General features: G+C 41.9%; 1 protein-coding gene across 2 annotated transcripts; it reads left to right on the plus strand.

The window, feature by feature from the left end:
• Positions 1 to 6,809: 6,809 nt before the first annotated feature.
• RSPH1 (radial spoke head component 1) lies at positions 6,810 to 13,830 on the plus strand. Of its 2 annotated transcripts, none has more exons than XR_003535130.1 (9): positions 6,810 to 6,924; positions 7,157 to 7,270; positions 7,385 to 7,490; positions 8,658 to 8,748; positions 8,994 to 9,129; positions 9,432 to 9,503; positions 11,157 to 11,343; positions 11,768 to 11,909; positions 13,650 to 13,830. XR_003535130.1 is itself a non-coding variant. In XM_027689128.1 (9 exons), exons 1-9 carry the CDS (start codon positions 6,865 to 6,867, stop codon positions 13,670 to 13,672), a joined length of 942 nt encoding a protein of 313 aa, XP_027544929.1. In that variant the 5' UTR covers positions 6,810 to 6,864; the 3' UTR covers positions 13,673 to 13,830. The 2 variants fall into 2 exon arrangements, 1 of the variants encoding a protein (XP_027544929.1); XM_027689128.1 differs by having other exon boundaries at positions 11,757 to 11,909.
• The last annotated feature ends 527 nt before the right edge of the window (positions 13,831 to 14,357 follow it).

A 14,357-nucleotide genomic window follows, 5' to 3' on the forward strand; every position in this document is an offset into this window, starting at 1 on the left:
CAGCCAAAAGTACATGGATAAAAAAACAGAAACAAAAGTTTTAAAATAACGTGTGTAATCTAGAGCCTCACAGCATAAAACCCAGAAAGGACACTTCACCAGTTACTTTCCAGAAGGAAACACAAATGAAGGATACAGTCCAGTAAATTAGGTAGAAAGTGTGGCAGCAGTTTGGCTTTTTAAGCCTCTGGCGACATTCATATGAGAGGAAATAGAAAAGTACGAGCTCTTGTCTGCAAAACCAAACAGAAATAAAGATTTATGACTTGGCAGGTGCTGACAGATGCTTCTGATGGTGCTTCTCTCAGAGGAGATAAACTAATTTCCTGGTTGACAGTTAAATTTTACTTCCACGAGTGGTGCTTTAACTCCTCAAGACCTGATGTAGCAGAGCACTTTGTAGTGGTGGTACAGTGGGTGTCACCAAAGTCTTTCCTTGCTGAATTGGTGATGCTGGCTGAGCAGAGGTCTGGATGCAGACTATTGCATCCTTTAGCTGATTCATATATTTATTTCCTTTCCAGTAAATTGCACAAGTATCTTTTATGACTCATAATTGTACAGATGGAAAAGGCTAATCTGTTTGGCCACAGAGCAGTCTCTTTGTCTTAGGGGATCAGAGAAACTCATACCTTATTTACATAATAATGGGTTGTTAAATAATATCTTACTATATAAAAATTGATATTTACTTAGACTTTATTCCCCACAAGTAGCAGGATTCCTAGGACTGATGTAATCACTGCTTTTATTTGCCTTTATTAGTTTTACATTAGCTTTGTTTTCCCAACAGAGCAGCTGGGATATTGTATAAGCAATTCACATCAACACTGGGTGCAATCCAAATATAACCTGCCCTCGAGCTTTGGCAGACAGAAAAAAAAAATATCCAAAAGAGCCTAAAAAAGGCTATGCCTGTATGTAGATGGGTATAGCCCTGCTGTGGCCACACTTGGGACGGGCTGGAGGTAATCCAGCTGTGTTGGAAGCTCTCTAGCTGATTTAGCACATTATGTCCTACCCGTTATGATAAATTTTAGTGCTGGCACAGTGCCACACTAATATGTCTCCAGAGTTTCCAGACTGGTTCTTTCTTTGCATGCAGCTTGACAGAAATCCAGTGAGAATCACCAGGCAGAAGCTTTAGGTAAAGAGACCAGTGGACAAGAGCACTGGGCCAGCACAGGCTTTTCCACAGACAGAGCAAGGCTGTACCTGAGTACTAATGGCTACTTATGAAGAAAAAAAACATTTAGCATGTGGAACATGGAGAGGGAGGGGCAGTAAAACTGCCTCCAGGCTGCCTACATAAAGATGGATATTGCTCTGACTGCAGGAGACATTTAGGAATGATGGCATTTATTTGAACCCTGTGAGCTGCCTTTCTGTCTCCGGTTCCATTCAGAAAAATGAGGTCAGTGGTGCTGGCAGTGTGCTGCTCTGACTCTCCCCAAGGCTTTCCAGAGGGCTGGAGAGTCTGACTGTTAAATCACCTCATGCTGTCTAAGGAAAGATCTGTAAAAGAAGAGATTATAGCAGCAGTGGTGTCTATGGGGGTAGGATCTGCTGGAGGGAGCCCTGGGCAGAGCTGCTTCATGTGACCTCTGGCTTCTGGAATCAGCAGCCCCTGTAGAGAGGATGGAGGTTCCTTGGTTAGAGACCCAAAATAAAATATAGACTCAAAGAAAAATGAAAACAATGTTCTGAGAATGCAGAATTTAAAAAACAAGCAAACAAACAGCAAAAACAGAAACAAAACCAAAATACAACCAAGCTGTCATTGGAATCTGTGAAACGATATGTAGAGCATCTTTCATCACAAAATACAAATCTATTTTGAGGAACTTATCTTGAAGAATCTAATTCTGCTTCCAGCAGGAAGTGGGATAGTTTCTCTTGTTACTTTGCCCTTATTTCTAGTCTTAATTTTCCTGGAGAACGGAGTGGAAATGCAAGATATGGCTGCAGAAATTATTGCTGAGGAGTAAACAAGGTGAAATAGGCAGGTAGGCTACTGACAGATTTCCTTTCTCCTTGCTTGCAAACTTGATCACTGGAGGGTAGTTATATGAGAAGGGAGGACTGAAGCATATTTTAATAGAAGTCAAATACCAGAACAGTTACAAATACCATGGTAAAATAGAAAGCAGACAAGAACAGAGAGCTTACACTACAGCAATTGCCTTGCAAGTCAGGAATAAGGAGATGAAGTACAAAGGTATTTGAGCTGACAGGAATGAGGAGGCACCAAAGTAGTCCCATCTATCTCAATCATTTCATTATTCTCTATTGAATTCATTCTGAATTACCAGATTAGGACTTCAGGTGGTATAGACGAAAGGATTGGGCTGCTTAAACTTTATGTCCTTACAAGCTATGCCTGAATAAAGAAGCTTAGCTTTGAGTGGTTGGTTATTTAATGAAACAACTTCTAGAGAAAAGTAGAGAAAAATGTAATATTAATGCTGCTTTATTCTTATACTGGCCATAAGATATTATTTTATCTCATGAATGCCAACTGCTTTCTTGGTAGCAGTAGTGATTCTGATTGTCATAGAAATCTTGAGAAAAGACATTAGCAACAATTTCCTAAATGGAATCAAAGTGACCTGTATATGTCCCTATTGCACTTTAGTGGAAGGGGAAACCCCTTAGGTAAAAGGAGAAACTTGACAGTTTTTCCAGATGTCTGAAGAATGGAATGCAGTCTGTCCTTCAAACTGAGCAGTGAGGTCAGAGAATTGGGAGGCAGGATATAAATACAGGAGAACACTTGCCCTTGGATATTCTGCAGGAGGAAACTGAAAGGTCTTATTTCGCCAAGATACCAAAAAGTTTTATCCCTATTTCAAGAATGGCTTTCACACAACCTCTGCTTTTTGAATGATCCTGCTTTAAGGATATCCCAATGTTAACCATACTTGGAGGAGGCACTTGTAAACTGAGTGGTTTGAAAGGTCATTTACTTGTTTTTCTGGCTGGTTATTAGCACAAAAAGAGGCTATCTTTATACAGAGTAAGCACATTTCATTTTGCCTGTAAAGAGCTTAAAAAGAGCCACATGGAGAGAAGTTCCCATTTTGCAAAGGATTTTGACATATAAGAATCTTGCTTAAATCTGAATTGGAGGGAAAAAACCCAATATATGGAAGTTAGTGACAGTAAATTCCACTTTGTCCACTGTTTTCTCCCTTAATCTAAGAAAATATTTTAAGTGTGTCTGATAGTATTTATCACAGAATATTAAAAAGACTGGAATATGTGTTCCCAAACAAGGACTGCCCTTTGGATATTATTTTAATTCTCTTATCCCACAGTTTTCCTCCAAAGGGCTGATAAAAACAACCTGGTTTATATTTAAGTTTCAGGAGGAAGAAAGCTGACTTCATTAAGATTTTCCTGACAGCTCCTGTTTACACTTTGCAAGTATCTGATACTGACCACGCATTACTCTTGACTGTGGTTTTAGCTGTTATAAGGAGAAAGAGATAGCAAAATATTTACCTACAGATTTCTGTTCTTTAAAGTCCTGTCAAAAGACATAATCCTGCCCAGGTCTGCCCTACCATAAGCAATGAAAGCTCATTTGCATCTCTAATTTAGCCCAGAGCTAAACTCCAGCTGACTTGAGTGCCAGGGACTGGCCCTCACAGAGCAACCAGCTCTGTCAGTAACAACTGAATAATATGTGAAGTGAGGAAACCAACCTGTGAATCAGGCAAATTATCTCCACTCTTCCTATTAATTTTGATGGCAGAATTTGAAAAGGTGGCTCCCTAGAGCCACATTGCAGGCTGGGTGGAGAAAAGCTGGTTCCCAGAGGCATTGCCCCTGGAAGAAGGATGTATGGTAGGAAAGGGGCAGAGAGCAGCCAGCTCCTGCAGGCAGGAATTCCAAAGTGCACCAAGTGTGAATTAAGCAGCACACTGCCTTCACCACATCAGAGGTCATGTGTGCACCCTGCTGTATTTTTATCATCCCTTGGAAGAGAGACACTGATTGCAATGTAGAGGTGAACAAATAGTCCTGTGATTTCCAGTGTTCACTGTGCAATGTGTGTTTTCAAAGCTTGGCAGTGCTGGAAGGAGCCCCGAGCCCAGACCTGGCACAGCAGCACCTTCCCTGCAAAACCTCTGCACTGCTGAAAATCTCCCCACTCCTGACACAGGCTAAAGTCTGAGAAAAGCCAGGAGCACAACTGGCTTTAAAAATGCTTTTTGGCCATTCCTCCCTACAGAGCTCTCTGGTTCAGTTGAGAGTGAGGACCTGCAAGGCAGGATAAAAAGACATCCAGGGCTGTCCTTTCCCACAGGAGGCACCTTATGGGGTCTTGTGCTCAACTTCCCTACATCACTGTCTTCCCAGTACAAACACTTACGCTCTCAGGACTTTGGATAAATGAAATTTATATACAAGATCAGCAGGACCTTAAGAATATTTATAGTATTATGTTGGTCCTTTGACAGAAAAGGAAAAAACAGGAAAGTAAGGAAGTAAGAAAGCAGTAAGAAAGCAACCCTCCTTTCAGTAGTCACATACTTGAAGCTTAACTTTAATGTGACATTCCAACACACCCAAATGCAAGTGGAAGACCAGAAACTACACAATCAATCCTTCTTGACATTAATTATATGTATCCTTATAAGCTGTAGTTGTCCTCACAAGACAGTTTCTAGAAAACTTTAAATGATGCCTCCCTCATTTAAGTAAGATTATGTGATCCTGACATACAGACATTTGTGCTGTGTGCCACTTCTGGGTTCTGAGCAGCTTTACTTTTAAAAAGAAATAGTTCTTGGCTGTTTCCCAAGAAAATTGAGCTATTGCTCCTTCAGGCCCTCTTCTTCCTTCGGAGCTCTGAAACAATAAGCAAGAGCAGTTAATGATCATTATTAGTGATCGTCCAGGGGAGTGACTCTGGTGGCTTGTCACTGCCTCCTGTTTGTGTCACAGCTGTCCCCTGGGCTACGTCACCTTAGAGGTCAAAAGACATGTCTGGTTATTTTTATCATTGAGTTTAACAGGGAGCACCTCCACATGCATTCCAAACATATTTTCCCTTATAACCCTGAGCCTCAGTGTCTGCTTAGAATGAATATGCCACTCACAGACCAAGTGACCAGTTTTATAATTAGAGACATCGCCTCATTGTAGAGAAAAGAATGTAGCCAACCTTGGGTGCAAGAAGAAACAGAGCAAGAGCAAGAAAGAAGAAACTGCACAGATTATGCTTCAGATAGTGTGCACTCCTGTCAGTTCTGCAGGATGTGAGCAGTCAGGGCATTAATTTGCACATTCTGCAGTTGCTTATTAACAGTGCAGCATTATGTAAATTATGCTTCCCTAGTCAAGTGCTGGGAATGTGCAGGAAGGAGAAATAACCACACAGTTTTGAGTCAATAAATGTATGGCTTCTTAATGCCCTGCCAGCTGACAAAGTTTAATTTCAGTGTTCTTAGTTGTTTCAAAGGGAAAGTGTTCTCAAATTAGTGACATGGAAGCCCACATGGTTCCTACGAACATGGAGGTATTTAGCAATAGTCTCTTCCTTTTTCATCTTTGCCCAACTGAAAAAAAAGACACACGTGCCATAGAAGTGACACTTTATTACTATTTATTTATTATCTAAATACTGGCTATTTTGATTCCTACCTATGAAAACAAAGAAACTTACCTGAACATGGTGTATCTTTGTATAGAGATGACTCTGTTTTTCTTCTGGTTTGTGTGGTAAAGCTTTGACTTGGGGTGGGTATAAGGTGACCTCCACCTGTTTTCCTACCACTTGCCACTCCTTTTGCTGCCTGCCTCAGAAATGTCACCTTTCCTGCCCAGTGCCTGGATGCCTTGCTGCTTTTCACCACACATATCCTCGCCTGGCTCCTCCTGGGAAACCTCAGCCATTAAATTACTGTGCAAAAGGATAGTGAGGTGATTTGCCTGACTCCTGTATCACTGGCCCGCCCCGAGTCCTGCCAAGCTCTAGCAAGCTCTGTGAAGCTGCTGCTTTGCAGAGGAGTGAAATACAACTTGCATTCAGCAAGACAACCTGTCCTCAACATCTGCGGGAGGCAGGCAGGAGCTGGAATGCAGTCGTCATCAGTTCCCTTCGCAAAGGCAGAGTTTCAGGGCGTTTTCCTCTGCAAAGAGTCAGAAAGCACTGCTTTGCATTGAGGCAAATCAAATCTCTTTAAAGAGTGATTAGTTTTGAATACCGCAGCTCACAAATAAAACACAAAAAATGTGACATAAAATACAAATCAAGTCTTTGTCATTTGGGGTATTATTGCTGATTAATACAGACGGGGGGGGGAATTGTGATGTACTGTACTCTCTCCTTTTCCTCATGAGCTTCTCCCTTTCGTTCTTCTTGGTCTTTTGAGGAAGGAGAGCCCTTCTCTTCCCTGCCTGCACTGATTTATCTGTAATTGTATTAGTATGGGAGGCTCTTCACTGTCTGAGGTGGCTGAACTTGGCCACGGGAGTTACGTAGGTCACTGCCGAGGCCGACTGAGTGGAGGGGCTTGGGAAAAAGCCAGAATACGGAGAATTTCCTGCATAATAAGTCCATTCCTCTTGCTCTCCCTCGTGTTGAGGAGGACCTTGTTGTGTTTTAGCTTATGGCCATTGCTCCTCTTGCTGTCGCTGGGCACCACCGAGAAGAGCCTGGCACCATCCCCTTGGGGATATTTAAATGTATGGATGAGATCTTCTCTCAGTGTGGTTTTTTTTTTCCCCTAGACTAGACCCAGTCCCTCGGCCGGGCTCCGGGGTCTCCAGGCGCGGCCCAGCCGTGAGGGGCGGCCCGGCCGCGCTCGGCCCCGGTGGCGGCTCCGGTTGTCACGGCGACGGCGACTCGCGGCCATGTCGGACCTGGGCTCCGAGGAGCAGGACGAAGCCGAGGAGGGCGAGGCCGGCGTGGGGGTCCGCCAGGATGGAGCCGGGGCCGGGGGGAAAGCGGGCGGGAGCGGCTCCAGCGCCGCGGGCCGGGGCTGCGGGAAAGGGAATAGGGAGGCCGGGCGGGTCGCGCCCGCAGCGCTCCCGCGGCACCGGAGCCTGAGCCGGGCTGGGGCAGCTTTCCTCACACGCCCGTTTCCCTCTGTCGGACTCAGTCCAGTCCAGCCCTCTCACCCATTCTCTTCCCGCGTTTGAGCAGGAATACGACGGCGATCGCAACGCCGAAGGGGAGCGGCACGGCTATGGAAAAGCTCGGCTGCCCAACGGGGACACGTACGAGGGGGAATACGAGCATGGTTTGAGGAGCGGCCGAGTAAGACACCGACCCTTGGTTGTGGTTGCGTTCCTCCGTGGTGTGAGTTTGGGCACTGGACTGAAACAAGAGTGAGCGCTGACAAGTGTTTTGTCTGTGCCAAATGTGTTCCAGGGGACCTACAGGTTTAAGAGCGGCGCTCTCTACACTGGAAACTACCTTCAAAACAAAAAGCACGGCAAGGGTATCTTTTTTTATCCGGATGGATCAAAATATTCAGGTAAAACACCGAGCACAGTTGCAAGGATTTCTGTTACCACAAGGACACATTCACCCCTCCTCCCCCAAATGCATAGAGATAGTGAATTGGAGAATGCCTTACTTTAAGATGCTGCATTTGCTACAAGATGTTTTCCTTTCATTCCTTCTTTAGTAATGGCTCTGAGAAGATTGGGGTTTATTTATGGGGATTTAAGATATATTATTGTGATAAGTGTGATATTTATTAGTGGTTTATTCTTTTCATATCCTCCTTTGAAGTGGGGTGTTCCACGTCCTGAGAAATATTAAGTATCTTTTGCAAATAAGTGCAATCCTCATAGCAGAGAGCATAGTTCCTTATTCCTGGGTGCTAATTTGAACCACAGATGTGTTCAGTATAAAGTATTTTAGGAGTCTGTTAGGTCCATCCTTAAAAAAATATTCTGTTTATTACAGCCCTTACTCAGGGATTGGGATGTCTCTGAAGGTTGAAGTAGTTTAAAGTCACGTTGTTTCCCTGCTTGCGGGAGTGTACCTGAAAAACTCTGAATATCAGTCAAGGTTCAAGAGATAGTATTTCCCCCCTTTTTTTCTAAGCTAGACAAGAAAAAATATTCCTGTTATGAGAGCTAGAAGCTGAGAGCAAAAAGAGCAGCCTAATCTTGCCTTGCAGAAGCGTATGCAGCTGTGATTTTTACCTTTTTTTATTTAATAACATTAAGTTTGAATAGAAGAATAATATGACACGCAGTCTAGCATCCTTTTGAGTGTACGTGCCCCCTGTGTGACAGGACCGCTTCAGCAAATGAGTCAAATTAAAGTAATTACCCTTTAAATTTGTGTGGAAATGTCACATTGTCTAGTGCAGTTGTACTACATTACCCAGTTTAAACGTAGGGGCAGGTTGTTACATGGCCTCCTGTGTTCATAATGATAATGGAGACACACCGTGATGGGCAAAGGGAAATGGAGGTCAGGCAGCAGCATGAATATATGTGACAGACTGATGAGAAAAGAGGAGGGGTTTAGAGTGAGGAGGGGCTTAAGGAATAGTAAGGAACTACAGTGGTGTCGTAGCTTTCTTTTCCTTCTCTAATAATTGTGTGATGACTTTACCAACTGACCACTATATCACACCAGGAAATAAACCACATCTCACGCTGTTTGTATCCTCTTGTCATCAAAGGAGACTGGGTGGATGACCAGAGACAGGGCCATGGAGAATATCTGTATGCAAATGGAGACACCTACACTGGAGAGTGGTTTAACCACAAGAGGTTTGTTTCATTCTCTGTGCTCTTCAAGTCACCCAATGGCATTAAAAAGCAAAGATTTTCAAACCACGTCTGACTGCAGCAAATCAAGTCCAAGGGTGACCTTGCAATTTAGTCCAGTTTGAGTAATTTCAGCTGCTTAATTAATACAGTTTTAATACCTTAAAAATAACAACTTCATACCTTAATAGCAATCCTTAATTCTTAGTATGCAGTGACATAAAGCAAAATTATGTTTTTCTCTGTAGGCATGGGCAAGGTGTATATGTCTATAAAGACTCAGGATCTAAGTATGTTGGTCGTTGGGTAAATGGAATCCAGGAAGGACCAGCTGAAATTATCCACCTAAACCATAGGTTTTTGGGCAGGTTTTTCAATGGAAAGGTAAGTGTGCAGCAAAACTACCTATTCATGTGAACAGTTTGCATGGAATTGCCTTAATATGATCTGTTTCCACTTAAAATAAGAAGCCAGGCTCCTGATCTTCTATGTTATTTCTTGTGCCATACATGTAACACATAAAACTGAATTAATCTGTAGGACACAATGCCAAGTTTCTCTGCAACTTTGCTTTCAAACTATAGTGCTGTTGACTACTGTGTGGATTTTGTAATAAAGGATATTATAGATTTCTGTGCCTAGAATGAACTGTTTAGTTCTGCTGACGTTTTTGTATCTTTATGCAGCCTTTAGGTCGTGGCAAATACGTCTTCGATTTTGGATGTGAACAGCACGGTGAATACATACAACTGGAGCAGGTAAAAGAGACAATGCTTCAAATTAATGTTTCTCTGATATTCTCTGAATATTAGAGAACTCAGTAAATCAAATCTGTTGTTGAGTAATCTATAAAATGCCCTGTAGACACTGATGTTGAAGTTGGTCTTACCAGCCAAAGAAGGGTGGAAACTTGTGCATTTTTAAGAGCTGAGGTTTTTCATTTTGCTTTTTTCTTTACCTTCTCTACTGTGAAAGCTTTGGCAAGTACAAGGTATGATTTTGCAGTGCTTGCACACATGAATCATTTATTCTTAAAGTTTAGGAGAATCAGGACCTTCCCAAAACATTTGAAGGCTCAAACCACAGAAGAATGTAGATGTATCTGTCTGTACATTTAGCCTGTGTACGTTACACTTTGTTCTGAAAACCAGAAAACAGAGAAAAATATTTCTCCTTGTATTTCTGAGCTGCTTGGTGCTATGCATACAAATGGTAATTTCCAGCAGATTCATGTTTTTGAAGTATTGTTGTCCTGGTCCTGTCAGGAGCATAATATCCACAGCTTCTAATAACTGTAGGGAGCAGCTGGGATAAGGACCTGTTTTTCCTTCTCCTTCATGCATGAATGTTTTGAAACATTTCTGATTAATATGGTGCAAAATAGCTATAGAAATAAGAAATATGTCTTAATATTACTGTTTTGGTTTCAAGATATAATAAATAAATAATAAATAAAATTTTAGTTTAGAGTTTGCTACCTCTGTTGGCTGACACATTAGTTCCCCTTACACACTTTTTGAAAATTCTCTGATTCAGCAATTATTTCTTAAGGATAAAATAAAAATTATCAAACTCCTGTCAATAGTGATAGAGATTTGCAAAGCTTGGAGACTGTTTTACCTTCTTTGGCTAAAAGCAAGAGATCCCCAAATTAATTATCAGCTTCACAGAATTATGCAAAATGATGTGTATGTGGTAGTCTCAGTTTAGTTGGGAATTGTTGGATTAGATGTGTAAAGCAAGGGACAGTGCTGCCACTAAAGTAAGATTAAATTTTGCCCCTTTGCTTTAGTTGAAGTAGTTGCAAAACAAAGTGCATTTCAAAAAAAATTCAAAGAAATTAGGTGGGAATACAGATAATGATTCCATTATAAGACTTTCCATATTTGGATAAAATCAAACATGATTTTTTGAATTAAAAAAAATTATCTTCGAATTTCAAACCCATCAGCTTTGTGCAGTACTTTATTGCTTCCTAGATTCTTTCAGAGGGCTTCCCTAGGCAAAGATTGAGGCAGAAACAGCTGTTTTTTGTTTCTGTTCCTGTGTGAGACAGACAGGGCAGCATCTACCAGGCAAAGCATCAGGTCTCCTTTGCAGGCACTGAAGAGGAGCCATAGTTGACAGGCCCCTCCCAACCATTCTGTTTAAGGGAGAGACAAAATTTTGCCTTAAAGAAGGCAAACTGCGAAGTGTCAATCATTAGTAATGGTCAACTGACTTCATCAAGGTTCTAAGTGTAGTTCTTGTCCAAGATTTGTGGCTGCTGAAGTTCCTCCACCTGGAAAAATTCCTTTAAAAGGTGTCGTTTTCAACCCTAATAGGGAGGTTTTAGTACACAAAACCATCACCTTAGTTACTCCCCTAATAGCCATAGGATGAGATAATGGATTTCTTGAATTCTCTTCTAGGAAAAAGGAGAAGAAGAAGAAGAGGAGGAAGTCCCATTACCTGTTGAACCAACATGGAAAGCAATAGAAATTACCAAATTAACACCCAGGACTTCCCAGGATGAAAAGCCCCTGTCTCCCAGAGAAGCCTCCCCGGAGGCAGCAGCAGCAGCAGCAGCTGGAGAGGAGGAAATGCCACCAGTTGCAGGTTTGTTCTGCTGGACATCTGGAAATTCTGTGCTCTGACTATGTGACCGTGGTTTTTCAGGTTTAATATCAAGTGGTGATATTAAGGTTTTTGTGTTTTGCTTTGGTTTGGTTTGTCTTTCCTATGATTTTCCATGTATTGGATGTTTGGAACTGCCAAGTCTGTTCCTAACCTGCACAATACATATAGATCTGTTTCATCTGGCGTAGCATAATAAGATACAACTGTGAATCATTTTAGTCTATACCATACAAGCTTGATCATAAACACTTAGAGAAGATTGTGTGGGATTTCTCATGTGAGTAACAACTGCAGCCTTCGGTTAGAGTTTGTAGCTGCTGCATGAAAGCAAAGGCTGAGTGCAAATGTGTAACATTAGTTTTCTTTGGTATTTCTAATTTCTCATGTTTCAGTCACTGAGGAGTCTGCTGAGGAGTCTGCTGAGGGCGGGGGTGTTGAGCCCTCTGCTCACGAACCCAGTGAAGGTTTGAGCCCAGCAGGGGATGCAGGAGAGGAGGGTGAGGGAAGAAGAGAGGAGGAAGCAAACGAAGTTCGGGAGGATCAAGGTGAGGACTGGGGCATGTGTGCTCATTGTTTAATTAGCAGTCAGGGTTTGAAATGATGCAGGTCAATCAGGTGAAGTCCTGCTGCTGCTGAGAGACCATGGGAATCTCTGCTTTTGATAAGAGGGACAGTCCTCTAGAGAGGTAAACTATGAGTAGTCAGGATCATTTACTGCCACAGCACAAATTAAAAGTGACACTTCTGTGCAGCATTATCTATGCATGTACAGTTAACAGCACTTGCAGAGCTGAATTTGGAGGAGATTACATTTCCAAACTGGGGGTTTTTATACAAAAACGAGAGAGATGATGTCAGACTCTGTGAAGTTCGGGAAGTTTTGAGGATTCCACTTTTCTCTCGTGACTGAAACTGTGTATTCTTATTCTCTCAAGTGAAGCTAAAAAGCAAGCAAAATAACTCCAAAGCAATAAATTTTAGGTATTGGTATATCTTATGGTTTGATCAGTCTCTCTGGTTGATTTGTTTCTCCTAAAAATTCAGAAGCTCAGATTTTTTCCAGGCTGTTCAGAAGCCTGTTTTAAATACACAGTTACTAAGAAGCAACAAAAAAATGCTTCTGTATTTAATCATATTTAGCTTGTAGGCCTCCACCCAATTGTGTTGATTTTAAGTGTTAAAGTTTACAAGCTTGCATGTAAATTATATGATGTCTGAAAATATCAGGTAATTTTATCCATTTGTAATCAGTACATTTTACAATAAACTGAAGCAAAGCACTGTCCATGGGGGTCAGAAAGTCTGTTGAACTATCTGAGAATGCCTGGGGGTGTACACAAAACATTTAGGTCAGCTCTTGCAGTTTTCATGGTTTATTTGCACTCAGTGTTCATCTCTGAAGGTGCTCTCCTGCTTCAGGGCAGAGCAACCAGCTGGCTGACCTGGTGTATGGGACTGACATCTTACAGGATCCCTGGGCTTGGATCAGATCCAGCAGAAATCTCAGCAGGTTTCCTGCATAGCTGTGCTTTGGATTTGGCAAAATGCACTGAGCCTGGTTTGTCTCAAAGACCACTGAACTCAAAGAACCATTTGCATTGAGTTTGATTCTAATGAATTTTTCTGGCCTACCACAACAAAGCAGTTCTGGTTTCCCCACTGTTTTTTGTAGGGACTCTTTTTAAGAACAAATGAACCCAGGTATCTGTCAGATACAGCACAGAGGCTGATACCAGTGCCTGAAAATATAGCAATGTGACATATGTCCAGAATCAAGGAGTTGGATGATTATATCCATTTTTCAGCATAGGTCTCCATCCATAATTATTTAGGCAACATGTTGTTCCCCTTGTGTTTGTGTTTAGCAAGATGAAGTTACAGGAAGAGGAAAAGATATGAAGAAAATATGGATCCTGTGAAGAGCAGATGTAACAAAATCTGTTTTCTTGCAGCCTTGTATTCCCTGCCCCATTACAATGATTTTAGGACAACACAGAAATTCTATCCTTGCTCCACATTCCCTCTGATATCTAAGTAGGAGACATCCTTTGGCTATTCCAGAGTTACATATGGGCTGGCTGGCAGTCAGTGTGTGTGTACTGAGTCTGTCTGCCAGCTGACAAACAATGTAAAACAGTTAAATTCAAGTGTTGGCATTGAAAGGCAGTGGGTGAGGAGGACTGAGGTAGACAGCAGAGTCCTGCAGTTCTGTTTTAGGTTGCTGGGATTACTTTCCAGTATTTCATAATGCATCTCTATGCCCTGTCTTTCCTTCACCTCCACAGAAACTACTGATTTAGGAGGTTGAATGAGAGGAAACCGAATAATTGGATACAACAGAAGGCGGAGATCCAGAAAAAAGGAAATTTCAAAGTAGATAATTTAGTGTGGTAAACCTGCAAAATTTTTGTTTGTAAAAGGGTGAGTTAAGATACATTGAATAAACATTTCTGTCATGGTTCTGTCTGGAATGTACACCTTTGGATCTTTTATAATCTCAGAGTCTCAGAAGAACTTCCCTTATTCCATGTAGCAGGTAGTCACTTGTATAATTCAGTGCAGAATTATGCTGGATTCTGTGTCCTCACAACTTAATCTTCTCCCACTCTTTGTAGTTGTTCTCTGTTGAAGCTGCCTCTGGGCACAGAGCCTTGGGGGTCTTGCTTGTGAAGACAAAGGCAGTGCTGGGTTTCCCAGCTCTCTCTGTTTTCCCTGTCCCTTGGCCACCATGACAGACCTCCATTTTCCTTGTTTATTTGGCTGCTGTTGATGCATCTGTAGAAGCTCTTCTTGTTGCCCTAAATGTCCCCTTGCCACTTTGAATTCAAGCTGAATTTTTTTTATCCTCACACACCGATGCAGCGTTTTCAAATGTTTCCTTTCTAGTCTGTTTTTTCTGCTGCTTTCTGTATACTATAACTTTGTTTGTTTGGTTGGTTTGTTTGTTTCTGGTTGCTTTGTTTTGTGTTATTTTTTTGTGTGTTGCATCTCAG

Source organism: Neopelma chrysocephalum, unplaced genomic scaffold, assembly GCF_003984885.1.
Source record: "Neopelma chrysocephalum unplaced genomic scaffold, ASM398488v2 Primary Assembly neopelma1_76, whole genome shotgun sequence".
Taxonomy (NCBI): Eukaryota; Metazoa; Chordata; class Aves; order Passeriformes; family Pipridae; genus Neopelma; species Neopelma chrysocephalum.